Consider the following 16,643-nt stretch of genomic DNA (forward strand, 5'->3'; position numbering starts at 1 on the left):
AGCATCTGTGGAGAACATGGATAGGTGACGTTTCACAGAGTGCTGGAGTAACTCAGCGGGGTGCAGCAGCATCTATGGAGCTAAGGAAATAGGTAACGTTTCGGGTCGAAACCCTTCCGGGTTTCGGCCTGAAACGTTGCCTATTTCCAGAAGGGTTTCGGCCCGAAACGTTGCCTATTTTCTTTGCTCCATAGATGCTGCTGCACCATAACTCAGTGGGTCAGGCAGCATCTGTGTGGAGAACATGGATAGGTGACGTTTCACAGAGTGCTGGAGTAACTCAGCGGGTCAGGCAGCAACTGTGGAGAACATGGATAGGTACGTTTCACAGAGCGCTGGAGTAACTCAGCGGGTCGGGCAGCATCTGTGGAGAACATGGATAGGTGACGTTTTAGGTCGGGGCTCTCCATAGATGCTGCCTGACCCGCTGAGTTAATCCAGCACTTTTAATTTAGTTTAGTTTAATTTAATTTAGAGATACAGCGCGGGAACAGGCCCTTCGGTCCACCGAGTCCGCGCCGACCAGCGATCCCCTCACATTCACACTAACTCTATCCTACACACACTGGGGCCAATGTACAATTTTATCGAAGCCAATTAACCTACAAACCCGCATCTCTTTGGAGTGTGGGATGAAACCGGAGCGCCCGGAGAAAACCCAGGCAGATCACGGGGAGAGAACGTGCAAACTCCGTACAGACAGCACCCGTAGTCAGGATCGAACCCGGGTCTCAGACCCAGACTGATTCCTGGGATGGCAGGACTTTCATATGAAGAAAGACTGGATAGACTCGGCTTGTACTCGCTAGAATTTAGAAGATTGAGGGGGGATCTTATAGAAACGTACAAAATTCTTAAGGGGTTGGACAGGCTAGATGCAGGAAGATTGTTCCCGATGTTGGGGAAGTCCAGAACAAGGGGCCACACACACAGTTTAAGGATAAGGGGGAAATCTTTTAGGACCGAGATGAGGAAAACATTTTTCACACACAGAGAGTGGTGAATCTGTGGAATTCTCTGCCACAGAAGGTAGTTGAGGCCACAGTTCATTGGCTATATTTAATAGGGAGTTAGATGTGGCCCTTGTGGCTAAAGGGATCAGGGGGTATGGAGAGAATGCAGGGATGGGATACTGAGTTGGATGATCAGCCATGATCATATCGAATGGCGGTGCAGGCTCGAAGGGCCGAATGGCCTCTACTCCTGCACCTATTTTCTATGTTTCTATGTTTCTATGTCTCTGGCGCTGTGAGGCGGTTTAGGGAATCAAGGGATATGAGGATAAAGCAGGAATGGGGTACTGATTGTGGACGATCAGCCGTAATCACAGTGAATGGCGGTGCTGGCTCGAAGGGCCGAATGGCCTCCTCCTGCACCTATTTGCCAGTGTTTCTTATAGGTGACGTTTCACAGAGTGCTGGAGTAACTCAGCGGCCTGACCCTCTGAGTTACTCCAGCACTTTGTCTCTTTTTTGTTAAACCAGCATCTGCGGTTCCTTGTAGAAGGAACTGCAAATGCTGATTGTTTAAGAAGCTTTTCACAATAAGCATGATGCAGTTGGGACTACAAGTCGGACTACAGTTCCCAGGGTGCACCGGGCGTTGGGAGGGTTGCGCATGCGTAGCGGCGGCCGATTGGGAGTAGTCAGGCGGACTCCATGTCCCAGGGTGCCCCGGGGGGTGGAGACCGCGGCGCATGCGCCCTGCGGGATGAGTTCTGTGTGAAATGTTGCCCCTCATGGTTCAACTAAATCTTGCCCCTCGCACCTTAAAACAATGTCCTCTGGGTTTTGATTTATTCACCCTGCATTCATCCTATCTATTGGGGAAGCAGAAGGGTAAGAACTGGAGATTGGTGGTAAATCCCTAGTTGAGGAAAAGCAAGGCCGCTCAAATGCACTGTCTGAAGAAGGGTTTCGGCCCGAAACGTTGCCTATTTCCTTCGCTCCATAGATGCTGCTGCACCCGCTGAGTTACTCCAGCTTTTTTGTGTACCCTTCGATTCTCCAGCATCTGCAGTTCCCTCTTAAACACTGTGTATACTCTACTGCGTTATCTCTTCAAGATATGCCCACCTTGAAGAAGTTCTCCTCTTCTCTCCGGAGACAGTTTCACAACCTCCTCTCTAACTGTCCCCCATCTGTGATCCCTCCTGCCCTCCAACTGTACGACCACATTCTTACCCAGACTCGATACCGTCTGAAGAAGGGTTTCAGCCCGAAACGTTGCCTATTTCCTTCGCTCCATAGATGCTGCTGCACCCGCTGAGTTTCTCCAGCTTTTTTTTGTGTAACGCTCAAATGCACTGCTGTGCAAAGTCTTGTCATCAGAAAAGTTATGTCAGAAAACCTGGGAAATGGAATGGTGCAATAGAATCAACATTTCAGATCAATAACCCTTCATTTTTTGAAGAGGGAAAATTCTTATTGTGGAATAGAATAGAATAGGTCTTAGACCAAATTCTAAATTCAAAATAAATTGGATAGGCATATGGATGAGAAGGGAATGGAGGGTTATGGTACGAGTGCAGGCAGGTGGGACTAAGGGGAAAGAAATTTGTTCGGCATGGACTTGTAGGGCCGAGATGGCCTGTTTCCGTGCTGTAATTGTTATATGGTTTTATATGGTTATATGGCATTAGATGGACATCTAATGATTTGGAACTATTTGTAAATGACTCTGATGGAGATATTGCCGCTTCCAATGCATTTATATATTCCTTGATGTCACAACGAGTGAAATAGCTTCAGCAATGGTGGTGATTTCAGGAAGACGCAAGATTATTTTATTATTATTTTACCGTGTATGTATCGTTAGCTTTAGAAATGTTTGAATGCTGTACTGACTGGCTGACATTTTAAATTTCGTTGTACATGGTCCATGTTACAATGACAATAAAGAAACTATTCTATTCTATTCTATCCTCAAGGTACTTTGGCTGAAGTTGGTTGTAAATGACTTGTCTTTAGCACTGTAAGAATACAATGGTATTATGACATAATTTTGTTATGCTAACTATCATCTGCCAGGCATGCAATGCTTTAGAAATATTGTCATCTTTATTCAGCAACAGCAAGCTGAACTGGAAAAGAAAATCAAACAGGACCAGGAGGCCTTAGAAAAGGAGTTGAAGCATCACAACTGTATATATGTATATATGTATGTAGCGCCGTAGAATTTGTGCACCTATTCCCCCCCCCCATCTCCCTTCTGTTTTGTTTTTCTGTTTCTTGTTTTTTGTGTAAAATTGTATGTATGCACTGAGTACGAGCAGCTTTCAGTTTCACTGTACATGTATAGTGACAATAAATGGCATATCACAAGGTGACAAATGTTTGTGATCTTTAAAAATAAGAGTAAATTAAAAGTTATAATTTTGTTTCATATATCATGATCCCAATTTAAGTTTTCTCCCTGAGATTGTGTACAGAATTGATGGGAGACTACAACTCCCGGCGTGCCCTGGGAGGGGGGAGTGGGTGGGCGGATGACGACGGCAGCGGGCCAATCGGAAGCGGAAAGGAGGAGAGGCGTTGCTAGGGGGAGGAGGCGTTGCTAAGGGGGAGGAGGCGCGGCGGGGTATAAAGGGCGGGCGGGCGGGCGAGGAGAGCAAGTTTTTTTTATTTTTATTCTGGTCGGAGCTGTGGTTTGAGACATGGAGCTGGCTGCCTGGAGCCGCGGCCACGGAGGAGACCGTGGAGGAGGAGAGGGCGTCGGGCTAAGAGTTGGCCCTTTGAGTCTCCAATGGGTTGGGTTGAGTTGAGTTGGGTTGAGTCCAGTCTTCATTGGGTCGGGTCCAGTCGCCATTGGGTTGAGTCTAGTCTCTTGGGTCGGATCCAGTCTCCATTGGGTCGAGTCTAGTCTCCATTGGGTCGGATTGAGTTGGGTTGAGTCTAGTCTCCATTGGGTCTTCATTGGGTCGGGTCCAGTCTCCATTGGGTTGAGTCTAGTCTCCATTGGGTCTTCATTGGGTTGAGTCTAGTCTCCATTGGGTCTTAATTGGGCTGAGTCTAGTCTCCATTGGGTCTTAATTGGGTTGAGTCTAGTCTCCATTGGGTTGAGTCTAGTCTCCATTGGGTCTTCATTGGGCTGAGTCTAGTCTCCATTGGGTCTTCATTGGGTTGAGTCTAGTCTCCATTGGGTCTTCATTGGGTCGGGTCCAATCTCCATTAGGTTGGGTTGAGTCTCCACTGAGTTGGGTTGGATTGAGTTGGGTCTTTGCATTGGGCCTTCATTGGACTGGGTTGAGTTGGATTGAGTCTTCCTTCCATTGGGTCTCAATTGGGTTGGGTTGAATTCTCGTTGGGTTTGGTTTGAGTTGAGCAGGAAAGGAAACGGGGACCTCGACCCGAAATGTCACCCGTTCCACGCCCCCAGAGGCGCTGCCTATCCCGCTGAGTTTAGCCCCCCCCCTTCCTCTCCCCGCCAGCTTTCCGTGGCTGGTTCCACCCCGACAGAGACGCTGCCTGTCCCGCTGAGGTACCCTCCCACCCAGCTCTCTGTGTCCATCTCGAGTTGGGGAATGAGGAGAAGATGGGATGGGATATGGACCTAAACCTCGAGATGTCCCAGTAGGAGAATCCAACCGCATTGGAGTTGGCTTGCTGGGGTTTGAGAAGACTTTTGAGGCTATCGAGGGAGGACTTGGTTGGCTGGGGGAGGGAGGGGGGAGGGCTGGGGCGGGAAAGGAAGGGGTGGAGTCCTCTGCTACTGGGTGTTGCCGCCGGTGGATTTTGCAGCCCAGAGACTTTGCTCCTCCCCGTGGCAGGACCATGGAGAGCGCTCATTGCCACGATTCTGGCGTGGCCGATCTCGAGGAGGTGGACTTGGTGAGGTGCCAGTGTCAGGCCCGGGAGTCGCTCCGGAGCAGCCAACAGCACCCCTGCCAGTCTCAGCTTCTGCCCAGGTTGCCCAAAGGTTCCTCGCCAGTCTACTGGCCGGAGGGTGGCGGGCATCCCACCCTGCCTACCGCCGCCTCCGCCTCCTCCTCCCGGCACGGCAGCCAGCTCCACCTGGGAGAGGAACATTCGGCGGGCGGCCCGGTCGGGGCCAAGCATAGGCAGCCCAGCCCCCTGGCTCCCCGCAGGGACAGCAACCCCTTCACCGAGATTGCCATGAGCAGCTGCAAGTACAACGGCGGGGTGGTCAAGCCGCTGACCAGTCTGAGCACCTCCAAGAGGAACCTGGTGGAGCCTCCGGCCGAGACGGAGCCCCAGACCCTGCAGGTTTTCAGTTGCAACCACGTCCTGGGCACCACGCCGGAGATCGTCATCTCGTGCCGGGAAGACCACCACCACCACCTGCTCCTGGGCCAGGAGCCCAGCGCACAGCGGCAGCAACAACAGCAACAGCAGCAGCAGCAGACCAAGGGTAGCAAGCGCAAGAACCAGAACATTGGATACAGGCTGGGGCACCGGCGAGCCCTGTTCGAGAAGAGGAAGAGGCTGAGCGACTACGCGCTGATCTTCGGCATGTTTGGCATCATTGTCATGGTGATAGAGACCGAGTTATCTTGGGGACTCTACTCCAAGGTGGGTTCCGGCAGCCTTTTTTATTCTCCTGGTGCTTGTTGTTGCCTTCTCAAGGGGTCCAAATGACAATTAAATGTATCTTGTATCTTGGTGGTGGGGGAGGTGGTCTTCCAGAGCAGTCCCAGTCCGTCCCGGTCACTGCTCCAGCAATGTGGTCATCACAAATCCCCCCCCCCCCCCCCCCCCCCATCTTCCAATTTAACAACTTGACTTTTTAGACAGAGAGAGAGAGGGGTGGGGGGAGAGGGGGTGGGGGCCTGAGAGAGAAGGGGGGGGTGGGGGCCCCCCCCCCTGAGAGAGAGAGGGGGGGGCTGAGAGAGAGAGAGGGGGGGGCTGAGAGAAGAGGGGGGGGCTGAGAGAGAGAGAGGGGGGCTGAGGGGGGGGGGTGAGAGAGGGGGGCAGAGAGAGAGGGGGGGCTGAGAGATGGGGGGCTGAGAGAGAGATGGGGGGCTGAGAGAAAGGGGGGGGGAGGGAGAGAGAAGGGGGGGCTGAGAGAGAGAGGGGGGGCTGAGAGAGAGATGGGGGGGCTGAGAGAGAGAGGGGGGAGCTGAGAGAGAGAGAGGGGGGGCTGAGGGAGAGAGAGGGGGCTGCTGAGAGAGAGAGAGAGAGAGGATGGGGGCTGAGAGAGAGATGGGGGGGCTGAGAGAGAGAGGATTTGAGAGGAGGGAGGGGAGGTCGTACTTCAAAAGCATTTACAATCCCAGTCGCTCCTGCAATAACGTGGACCTCTAGGATTCTTCTGGTCCTCCTCCCCCCCCCCCCCCCCGGTCCATCTACCCCCCTCACCCCATTCTCCCCCTTTAGTTCCCTTTTGGACCTCTCCCACCCTGGTCCTCCCCTCGAGAGGTCTACTATCTCTTAATAATAGTTTTTGATGCGATCTCCCCCCCCCCCCCCCCAATTCTCCACCTGCAATTCTCTTTTGAACATCCTCTTCCCCCTCCCCCCCTTCCAATTCAACATCTCGGCATTTTAACTGGGAGGGGAGGGGTGGGGAACACATCAAAAACTATCATTAAGATATAGTGGTCCTCTCCCTAGAGAAAGGAGCCGGAGAAAGGAGTTTGTAATGCTGGGATTTAATCTATAACTGGATCCCCCCCCATTCCCCACCTTTAGTTCCCTTTTGGACCACCTCTCTCTTTCCCCTCCCCCCCCCCCTCCTCCCCCTCCCCCCCCCCACCTTTAGTTCCCTTTTGGACCATCTCTCGTTTCCCCCCCCCCCCCCCACCTTCCAGTTTAACATCTTGGCGTTTTACTGAGAGAGGGAGGGGAGGGGAGGGGAGCAGAGGAGAGAGGGAGAGGAGGTGTGAGAGGGGGAGCGAGGGAGAGGGAGAGGGAGAGGGAGAAGTGAGAGGGAGAGGGGCAGACGGAGATAGAGGGAGGGGGAGAGGTGAGAGAGGGAGGGGGAGGTGAGAGAGGAGAGGGGGAGGTGGAGAGGTGAGGGAGGAGAGCGGGAGGGTGAGAGGGAGAAGAGGCGAGAGGGAGGAAGGGGGAGGTGAGAGAGAGGGAGGGGAAGAGGTGAGAGAGAGGGAGGGGGAGAGGTGAAAGAGGGAGGGGAAGAGGTGAAAGAGGGAGGGGGAGAGGTGAGAGAGAGGGAGGGGAAGAGGTGAGAGGGAGGGGGAGAGGTGAGAGAGAGGGAGAGGGCGGAGAGGGAAGGGGGAGGGAGGGAGAGGAGGTGAGAGAGACGGAGTGAGTGGAGGGGAAAGAGATGAGAGAGAGAGGGAGGGAGGAAGAGGAGGTGGGGGAGGGGAACCGAGAGACACGCAGACACACACAGACATCAAAAACTATTATTAAGAGATAGTCGCCCTCTCCCTAAACCCAGTTAGCATGGGAACATCACTGGGTCAAGGAGTTAGTAATGCTGGGATTGAATGTATAAATGTTTAGTATGAGCGATTGTTTCCTCGATAGACCTGTTGCATATGTGTGGTAGGACCAACTTCTGCTCGTTGATTTACACTCTCCCGTTAACTGGCTGAGCTTGTATCGTTTAGTGTTCTCTCTGGGACTCTTCTCTCCCCCCCCCCCCCCCCCCCCCCCCCCCCCCCCACCCCCCCCCCCCCCCACCCCCCCCCTCTCCCCCCCCTCCTTTCCCCCCCCCCCCCCCCCCCATCATCATTTAGAGGTTGTTCTGATTGAGTCAAAATGGCTCTTCCTTTCTGAGTCAGACACTTGTCCAACGAGCTCGAGACACAGAGGGGATCCCATGTCTAGTCGCCTGGGATGGAGTGGGTAGACCGCGAACTGCAGGTGCTGGAATCTCGAGCAAAAGACAAAAAGTGCTGGAGGAACTCAGTGGGTCAGGCAGCGACATCTCAGCTCTGTCTGTCTCCCTATTCAAGAAAATAAAGTCGACCTGTCTGCCTGTGTCTGTCCGTCTGTGGGAGTGTGTGCCTGCCTGTCTATGTCTGCGTGGGTCTCCCTATTCAACTGTCTGTCTCCCGATTTAAGAAAAATAACTGTGTGTGTCTGTGTGTCTGTGTGTCTGTGTGTCTGTGTGTCTGTGTCTGTGTGTGTCTGTGTGTCTGTGTCCCTGTGTGTGTGTGTCTGTCTGTGTGTGTCCCTGTGTGTTTGTGTGTGTGTCCCTGTGTGTTTGTGTGTGTGTCCCTGTGTGTTTGTGTGTGTGTCCCTGTGTGTTTGTGTGTGTGTCACTCTGTGTGTTTGTGTGTGTCCCTCTGTGTGTGTGTGTGTCCCTGTGTCTGTGTGTGTGTGTGTGTGTCCCTCTGTGTGTGTGTGTGTCACTCTGTGTGTGTGTGTGTGTGTGTGTCACTCTGTGTGTGTGTGTGTGTGTGTCTGTGTGTGTGTGCGCCTGTGTGTGTGTGTGTGTGTGTGTGTCCCTCTGTGTGTGTGTCGTCCACAACATGAACACTGACCGACTGCCACCCAGTGTCAGAGGCGACGGTTTCTTCCCAAAAGGGTGAGGAAGCCAAGAGGGTTTCTTCACCCTGAATGAGGGGAAGGGTCCCAACCCGAAGCATCGCCTGCGAGCTTCCCTCCATAGATGGTGCCTGACCCACCGACTTCCTCCACCACGTTACATTTTGCTCTGGATTCCAACAATCTTGCCTTATCCATTCCCACCTCTTTATAATGTTTAAGAAAGAACTGCAGATGCTGGAAAAATTGAAGGTAGACAAAAATGCTGGAGAAACTCAGCGGATGAGACCCGAAATGTCACCTATTCCTTCGCTCCATAGATGCTGCCTCACCCACTGAGTTTCTCCTGTGTGTGTGTGTGTGTGACTGTCTGTGTGTGTGTGACTGTCTGTGTGTGTGTGACTGTCTGTGTGTGTGTGTGACTGTGTGTGTGTGTGACTGTCTGTGTGTGTGACTGTGTGTGTGTGACTGTGTGTGTGTGACTGTCTGTGTGTGTGACTGTGTGTGTGTGTGACTGTCTGTGTGTGTGTGACTGTCTGTGTGTGTGAGACTGTCTGTGTGTGTGAGACTGTGTGTGTGTGACTGTGTGTGTGTGTGACTGTCTGTGTGTGTGTTAGTGTGTGTGTGTGTGTGACTGTCTGTGTGTGTGCGACTGTGTGTGTGCGACTGTGTGTGTGTGCGACTGTGTGTGTGACTGTGTGTGTGTGTGTGTGTGTGACTGTGTGTGTGTGTGACTGTGTGTGTGTGCGACTGTCTGTGTGTGTGCGACTGTCTGTGTGTGTGCGACTGTCTGTGTGTGTGCGACTGTCTGTGTGTGTGCGACTGTGTGTGTGTGCGCGACTGTGTGACTGTGTGTGTGTGACTGTGTGTGTGTGACTGTGTGTGTGTGCGCGACTGTGTGACTGTGTGTGTGACTGTGTGTCTTAGTTACCGAGGTACAGTGAAAAGCTTTTGTTGCGTGCTATCCAGTCAGCGGAAAGACAATACACGATCACAATCGAGCCGTCCACAGTGTACAGATACAGGATACAGGGAATAATGTTTAGTGCAAGGTAAAGCCCGATCAAAGATAGTCCGAGGGTCACCAATGAGGAAGATGGGAGGTCAGGACCGCTCTCTAGTTGGTGAGAGGACGGTTCAGTTGCCTGATAACAGCCGGGAAGAAACTGTCCCTGAATCTGGAGGTGTGTGTGAGTTTGTTTTCACACTTCTGTCCCTCTTGGCTGATGGAGGAAGTGACCGGGAGGTGCAACATGTCCTTAATTATGCTGCTTGCTGTGAAACCATCAACACCTCAACAAAAAAAGCATGGGGGCATTGGTTGGCATTTTGTGTTCTTTGTCTTTGTCACAGGGTTTGTGGTGAAGAGATGGTTTTCCAGGGGTGGTTCTGAGTAATGAAGTTGGGACAGACCTGTGTTTAGTTTGGAACACTAAACACAGCGCGGCAACAGGCCCTTCGGCCCGTCGTGTCCGTGCCGAACAGCCGTCCCCGCGCACTAACACTATCCTACACAATTTTACATTTATACCGAGCCAAAGAAGCTACAAACCTGTGCCCTCTTTGGAGTGTGGGAGGAAACATAGAAACATAGAAATTAGGTGCAGGAGTAGAGGCCATTCGGCCCTTTGAGCCTGCACCGCCATTCAATATGATCATGGCTGATCATCCAACTCAGTATCCCATCCCTGCCTACTCTCCATACCCCCTGATCCCCTTAGCCACAAGGGCCACATTAACTCCCTCTTAAATATAGCCAATGAACTGGCCTCAACTACCCTCTGCGGCAGAGAGTTCCAGAGATTCACCACTCTCTGTGTGAAAAAAGTTCTTCTCATCTCTGTTTTAAAGGATTTCCCCCTTATCCTTAAGCTGTGACCCCTTGTCCTGGAATTCCCCAACATCGGGAACAATCTTCCTGCATCTAGCCTGTCCAACCCCTTAAGAATTTTGTAAGTTTCTATAAGATCCCCTCTCAATCTCCTAAATTCTAGAGAGCATAAACCAAGTCTATCCAGTCTTTCTTCATAAGACAGTCCTGACATCCCAGGAATCAGTCTGGTGAACCGTCTCTGCACTCCCTCTATGGCAATAATGTCCTTCCTCAGATTTGGAGACCAGAACTGCACGCAATACTCCAGGTGGGATAGGCCCACGGGGATAGAAATCTGGGATAGACCCACGGGGAGAACGTGCAAACTCCGTACAGACAGCAGCCGTAGTCAGGATGGAACCCGGGCCTCTGCGCTGTGAGGCAGCAGCTCCACCCGCTGCACCACCGTGCTGCCCTATGGTCGTGGATGAATGGGTTAAGTGTGTCAGAAAGAACTGCAGATGCTGGTTTAAGTCTAAGGTAGACACAAAATGCTGGAGTAACTCAGCGGGTGAGGCAGCATTTTGTGTTCACCTTAGATGGGCTAAGTGTTGATCTCCTGAGTTTTTTTTTTAAACTAACAGCAGCAAATGCTTGGTTATTAGAAACACAAAAACATTGAACATAGATGCAGGAGGAGGCCATTCGGCCCTTCCAGCCAGCACTGTGATCATGGCTGATCATCCACAATCAGTACCCCGTTCCTGCCTTCTCCCCATATCCCTTGACTCTGCTATTTTTAAGAGCCCTATCTAGCTCTCTCTTGAAAGTATCCAGAGAACCGGCCTCCACCGCCCTCTGAGGCAGACAGACTCACTTCTACAGACTCGCAACTCTGTGTGTGAAAAATGTGTTCCCTCGTCTCCGTTCTAAATGGCCGACCCCCTTATTCTTAAACTGTGTTGCCAGGAGCAGACTGGGTCTAAAAATATTGGTTGCCAGGAGACAAAGGGGGCCTACTTGATATAGGGGGCCCACTTCATCAGGGGCCCACTTGCCATCGGGCAAGCTGACACCCTGGCCAGTCCGCCACTGCGTGTGGCCCCTGGTTCTGGACTCACCCAACATCGGGAACATGTTTCCTGCCTCTAGCATGTCCAAATCCTTAATAATCTGATATGTTTCAATAAAATCCCCTCCCATCCACAATCAGTACCCCGTTCCTGCTTTCTCCCCATATCCCTTGATTCCGTTAGCCCATAAGAACTCTATCAAACTCTCTCTTGAAAACACCCAGTGAATTGGCCTCCACTGCCTTCTGTGGCAGAGAATTCCACAATTAATTTCAGAGTCACGTCTGCTAAGGCGGACCCAGCTGCTGTGAAGAGATTTATTTAGTGAGGGCTCCCATCTGATGGGAAACTGCTTCTCTCTTCACACTCTACACACTTCACATTTCCTTATTAACAACTAATTAATGACAGATTAGGCGACTGCAGGCTTGTTATCACGCGCTGCGTCCTCTCACTGTTCTCCCTCGACCCAGTTTTTTTTGCTTATCCGTTCAATGGTTTGCGACCCCTTTCACCTCTAGTTTCCCACCCCCCACCCCCCCAGAAACACTTAGAAACCGTCTGTCTGGAGTTTGTGCAGTCATAGAAACATAGAAATTAGGTGCAGGAGTAGAGGCCATTCGGCCCTTCGAGCCTGCACCGCCATTCAATATGATCATGGCTGATCATCCAACTCAGTATCCTGTACCTGCCTTCTCTCCATACCCCCTGATCCCTTTAGCCACAAGGGCCACATCTAACTCCCTCTTAAATATAGCCAATGAACTGTGGCCTCGACTACCCTCTGCGGCAGAGAGTTCCAGAGACTCACCACTCTCTGTGTGAAAAAAGTTCTTCTCATCTCGGTTTTAAAGGATTTCCCCCTTATCCTTAAGCTGTGAACCCCTTGTCCTGGACTTCCCCAATGATAGGGGTAGAAATAGGCCATTCAGCCCATCGAGTCTACTCCACCATACAATCACGGCTGATCTATCTCTCCCTCCTATTCTCATTCCCGATTCTCCTGCCTTCTCCCCATAACCCCTGACACCCGCCCTAATCAAGAATCTATCTCTGCCTTAAAAATATCCACTGACTTGTGGCCTCCACCGCCGTCTGTGGCAACGAATCCCACAGATTCACCACCCTCTGGCTAAAGAAATTCCTCCTCATCTCCTTCCTAAAGGAACGTCCTTTAATTCTGAGGCTGTGCCCTCTGGTCCTAGACTCTCCCGCTAGTGGAAACAACCTCTCCACATCCACTCTATCCAGGCCTTTCGCTATTCTGTAAGTTTCAATGAGGTTCCCCCTCATTCTTCTAAACTCCAGCGAGTACAGGCCCAGTGCCGACAAACGTGTAGGAAGGAACTGCAGATGCTGGTTTAAACCAAAGTTAAGACACAAAATGCTGGAGTAACTCAGCGAGTCGGGCAGCGTCTCTGGAGAGAAGGAATGGATGATGTTTTGGGTCGGGATCCTTCTTCAGACAGTGTCGGGGGAGAGGGGAAACGAGAGATATGGAAGGGCAAGGTGTGAATAGGAGAGATCAAAGTGGAAGAAGTTCCAGGAAAATGTGGAATAGATTATTGTTGGCTCGGAAGGATTGTTTGAGTTAGTGGGAGACTTTAATCAGGAGTTGGGCTGGTGGGAGAACTGCGATGGAGGAGGGATGGAGAGAGAGGGAAAGCAAGGGTGTACTTGAAGTTAGAGAAGTCAATGTTCATACTGCTGTGGTTGGAAGCTGCCCAAGTGAAATATGAGGTGCTGTTCCTCCAGGTACATGATAAGGGAATAACGTTTAGTGCAAGGTAAAGCCAGGAAAGTCCGATCAAGGATAGTCCAAGGGTCACCAATGAGGTAAATAGTAGTTCAGGACCGCTCTGTGGTTGTGGTAGGATGGTTCAGTTGCCTGATAACAGCCGGGAAGAAACTGCCCCTGAATCTGGAGGTGTGTGCGTGCGTTCGTTTTCACACTTCTGTACCTCGTGCCAGAGGGGAGAAGAGGGAGTGATTGGGGGTGAGACTGGTCCGCGATGATGCTGCTGGCCTTGCCGAGGCAGCGTGAGGTGTAGATGGAGGCGATGGATGGGATGTTGGTTTGTGTGTGCGTGTGTGATGGTCTGGGCTGCGTCCACAATTCACTAATTTCTTGCGGGTCTTGGATGGAGCTGTTCCCAAATCGTACTGTGATGCATCAGTCCCGATAAAATGCTTACTGTGGTGCATCAGTCGAAGTTGGTGAGGCAACTGAACCGTCCTCTCACCAACTAGAGAGCGGTCCTGACCTCCCATCCACCTCTTTGGAGACCCTCGGACTATCTTTATTCGGGCTTTACCTTGCACTAAACGTTATTCCCTTTATCCTGTATCTGTACACTGTGGACGGCTCGATTGGGATTTCAGTATCGGAGTAAAGAGGTTCTTCTGCAGTTGTACAGGGCTCTGGTGAGACCACATCTGGAGTATTATGTAACCATGTATTGTCTTTCCGCTGACTGGTTAGCACGCAACAAAAAGCTTTTCACTGTACCTTGTTACACGGGACAATAATCTTAAATAACTAACTAACTTCACCATTATGCTTCGGCAAGGACCAGTCTCACCCCCAGTCACTCCCTCTTCTCCCCTCTCCCATTAGGCACGGGGTACAGAAGTGTGAAAACACACACCTCCAGATTCGGGGACAGTTTCTTCCCGGCTGTTATCAGGCAACTGAACCGTCCTCTCACCAGGAGCAGTCCTGACTACCCATCAGCCTCATTGGTGACCCTCGGACTGTCTTTGTTTAAGAAAGAACCGCAGATGCTGGAATAATCGATGGTGGACAAAAAAGCTGGAGAAACTCAGCGGGTGAGGCAGCGTCTATGGAGCGAAGGAATGGGTGACGTTCTGGGTCCATAGATGCTGCCGCACCCGCTGAGTTTCTCCACCTTGCACTAAACGTTATTCCTTAAGATGCTTTCAAGAGAGAGCAAGATGGGGCTCTTAAAAATAGCGGTGTCAGGAGATATGGGGAGAAGGCAGCAATGGGGTACTGATTGGGGATGATCAGCCATGATCACATTGAATGGCGGTGCTGGCTCGAAGGGCCGAATGGCCTCTACTCCTGCACCTATTGTCTATTATTCCCTTTGTCATGTAATCTGTACACTGTGGACGGCTCAATTGCAATCATGTACAGTCTTTCCGTTGGTACACAATGCTGGAGAAACTCAGCGGGTGCAGCAGCATCTATGGAGCGAAGGAAATAGGCAACGTTTCGGGCTGAAACCCTGAAGGAAATAGGCAACGTTTCGGGCCGAAACCCTGAAGGGAATAGGCAACGTTTCGGGCCGAAACCCTGAAGGAAATAGGCAACGTTTCGGGCCGAAACCCTGAAGGAAATGGGCAACGTTTCGGGCCGAAACCCTGAAGGAAATAGGCAACGTTTCGGGCCGAAACCCTGAAGGAAATAGGCAACGTTTCGGGCCGAAACCCTTCAGGGTTTCGGCCCGAAATGTTGCCTATTTCCTTCGCTCCATAGATGCTGCTGCACCCGCTGAGTTTCTCCAGCATTTTTGTGTCCCTTCGATTTTCCAGCATCTGCACAGTTCCTTCCTAAACGGTCTTTCCGCTGACTGGATAGCACGAAACAAAAACCTTGGTACACGGGACTATAAACTTAAACCCGACCTCAAACTAGCCAAATCTTTCATATCGATGTCTGAATCTCTGGAGTTTGTCTGAGTGTGTCTGGAAAGATTCCAACGCAAACCATACGCATGTTCCTGGAACCGTTCAGCCAATGCCCACTGCAAATCTATGCAACATTTCATTTGGCTTTTTCGTTACTAGCTGAGCTTCCGTTTAGTTAAGAGACACGGCGCGGAAACAGGCCCTTCGGCCCACCGGCCATCCCTGCTCACTAACACTATCCGACAAGCACCAGGGGCAATTTGCAATGTAGGTCCAATTGAACCTACAACCCTGTACGTCTTTGGAGTGTGGGAGGAAACTGGAGAGAACCCTCACAGGTCAAGTCAAGTTTATTTGTCACATACACATACGAGATGTGCAGTGAAATGAAAGTGGCAATGCTCGCAGACTTTTGTGCAAAAGACAAACAACAAACCAACCAAACAAATTACAAACACAATCGTAACACACATATTCTTTTACATAATAAATAATAGAAGGAAAAAATGTTCTGTAGAGTTAGTCCCTGGTGAGATGGGCGTTTACAGTCCAAATTGCCTCTGGGAAGAAACTCCTTCTCAACCTCTCCGTTCTCACTGCATGGCAACGGAGGCGTTTGCCTGACCGTAGCGGCTGGAACAGTCCGTTGCATGGGTGGAAGAGGTCTCTCATGATTTTGTTTGCTCTGGAGTTGCACCTCCTGTTGTATAGTTCCTGCAGTGGGGTGAGTGAAGTTCCCATAGTGCGTTCGGCCGAACGCACTACTCTCTGCAGAGCCTTCTTGTCCTTGGCAGAGCAATTCCCAAACCACGGGGAGAACGTACAAACTCCGTACAAGCAGCACCCTTAGTCAGGATTGAACCCGGGTCTCTGGCGCTGTGAGGCAGCAGTTCGACCCGCTGCGGCATCGTGCCCCCCCCCCACCCCCCCCTGTTGACACTCAGATGACAGTGCAGTCTATGAACAGTCTGAAGAAGGGTTTCGTCCCGAAACGTTGCCTATTTCCTTCGCTCCATAGATGCTGCTGCACCCGCTGAGTTTCTCCAGCAATTTTGTGTACCCTTAAGAATTTTGTACGTTTCTATAAGATCCCTCCCTCAATCTTCTAAATTCTAGCGAGTACAAGCCGAGTCTATCCAGTCTTTCTTCATATGAAAGTCCTGCCATCCCAGGAATCAGTCTGGTGAACCTTCTCTGTACTCCCTCTATGGCAAGAATGTCTTTCCTCAGATTAGGGTTTCGGCCCGAAACGTTGCCTATTTCCTTCGCTCCATAGATGCTGCTGCACCCGCTGAGCTTCTCCAGCTTTTTTTGTGTACCTTGAACAATCGTCTGGTTTCTCTCTCCCTCTTAAAGTGCTTACTAAGTTCTTCTTGGGCGGCAAGGTGGTGCAGCGGTAGAGTTGCTGCCTCACAGCGCTAGCGCCCCGGGTTCGATCCCGTCTTCATGGAGTTTGCACGTTCTCTCTCCCCGTCACCTGCGTGGGTTTTCTCCAGGCGCTCCGGTTTCCTCCCACACTCCAAAGACGTGCAGGTTTGCAGGTTAATTGGCTTGCTGTGTGTGTGCGCGTGCGTGTGTGCGTATGCGTGTGTGTGCGTGTGTGTGGGTGTGTTTCGATTTGAGTATAGGAGCAGAGAGGTTCTACTGCAGTTGTACAGGGTCTTGGTGAGACCACACCTGGAGTATTGC

At 51.3% G+C, this 16,643-nt stretch overlaps 1 protein-coding gene across 1 annotated transcript in view; it reads left to right on the forward strand.

Moving 5' to 3' along the window:
• The first annotated feature begins 4,947 nt into the window (after positions 1-4,947).
• Positions 4,948-16,643, forward strand: part of LOC129693319 (small conductance calcium-activated potassium channel protein 3-like) — a 92,346-nt gene continuing 80,650 nt past the window's right edge. Inside the window, exon 1 of the mRNA XM_055630165.1 lies at positions 4,948-5,531. Coding sequence (XP_055486140.1) covers positions 5,115-5,531 — 417 coding nt within the window. The 5' untranslated portion in view covers positions 4,948-5,114. The remainder of the gene's footprint in view (positions 5,532-16,643) is intronic.

The sequence above is a fragment of the Leucoraja erinacea genome, unplaced genomic scaffold (assembly GCF_028641065.1).
Source record: "Leucoraja erinacea ecotype New England unplaced genomic scaffold, Leri_hhj_1 Leri_259S, whole genome shotgun sequence".
NCBI classification, from domain to species: Eukaryota; Metazoa; Chordata; class Chondrichthyes; order Rajiformes; family Rajidae; genus Leucoraja; species Leucoraja erinaceus.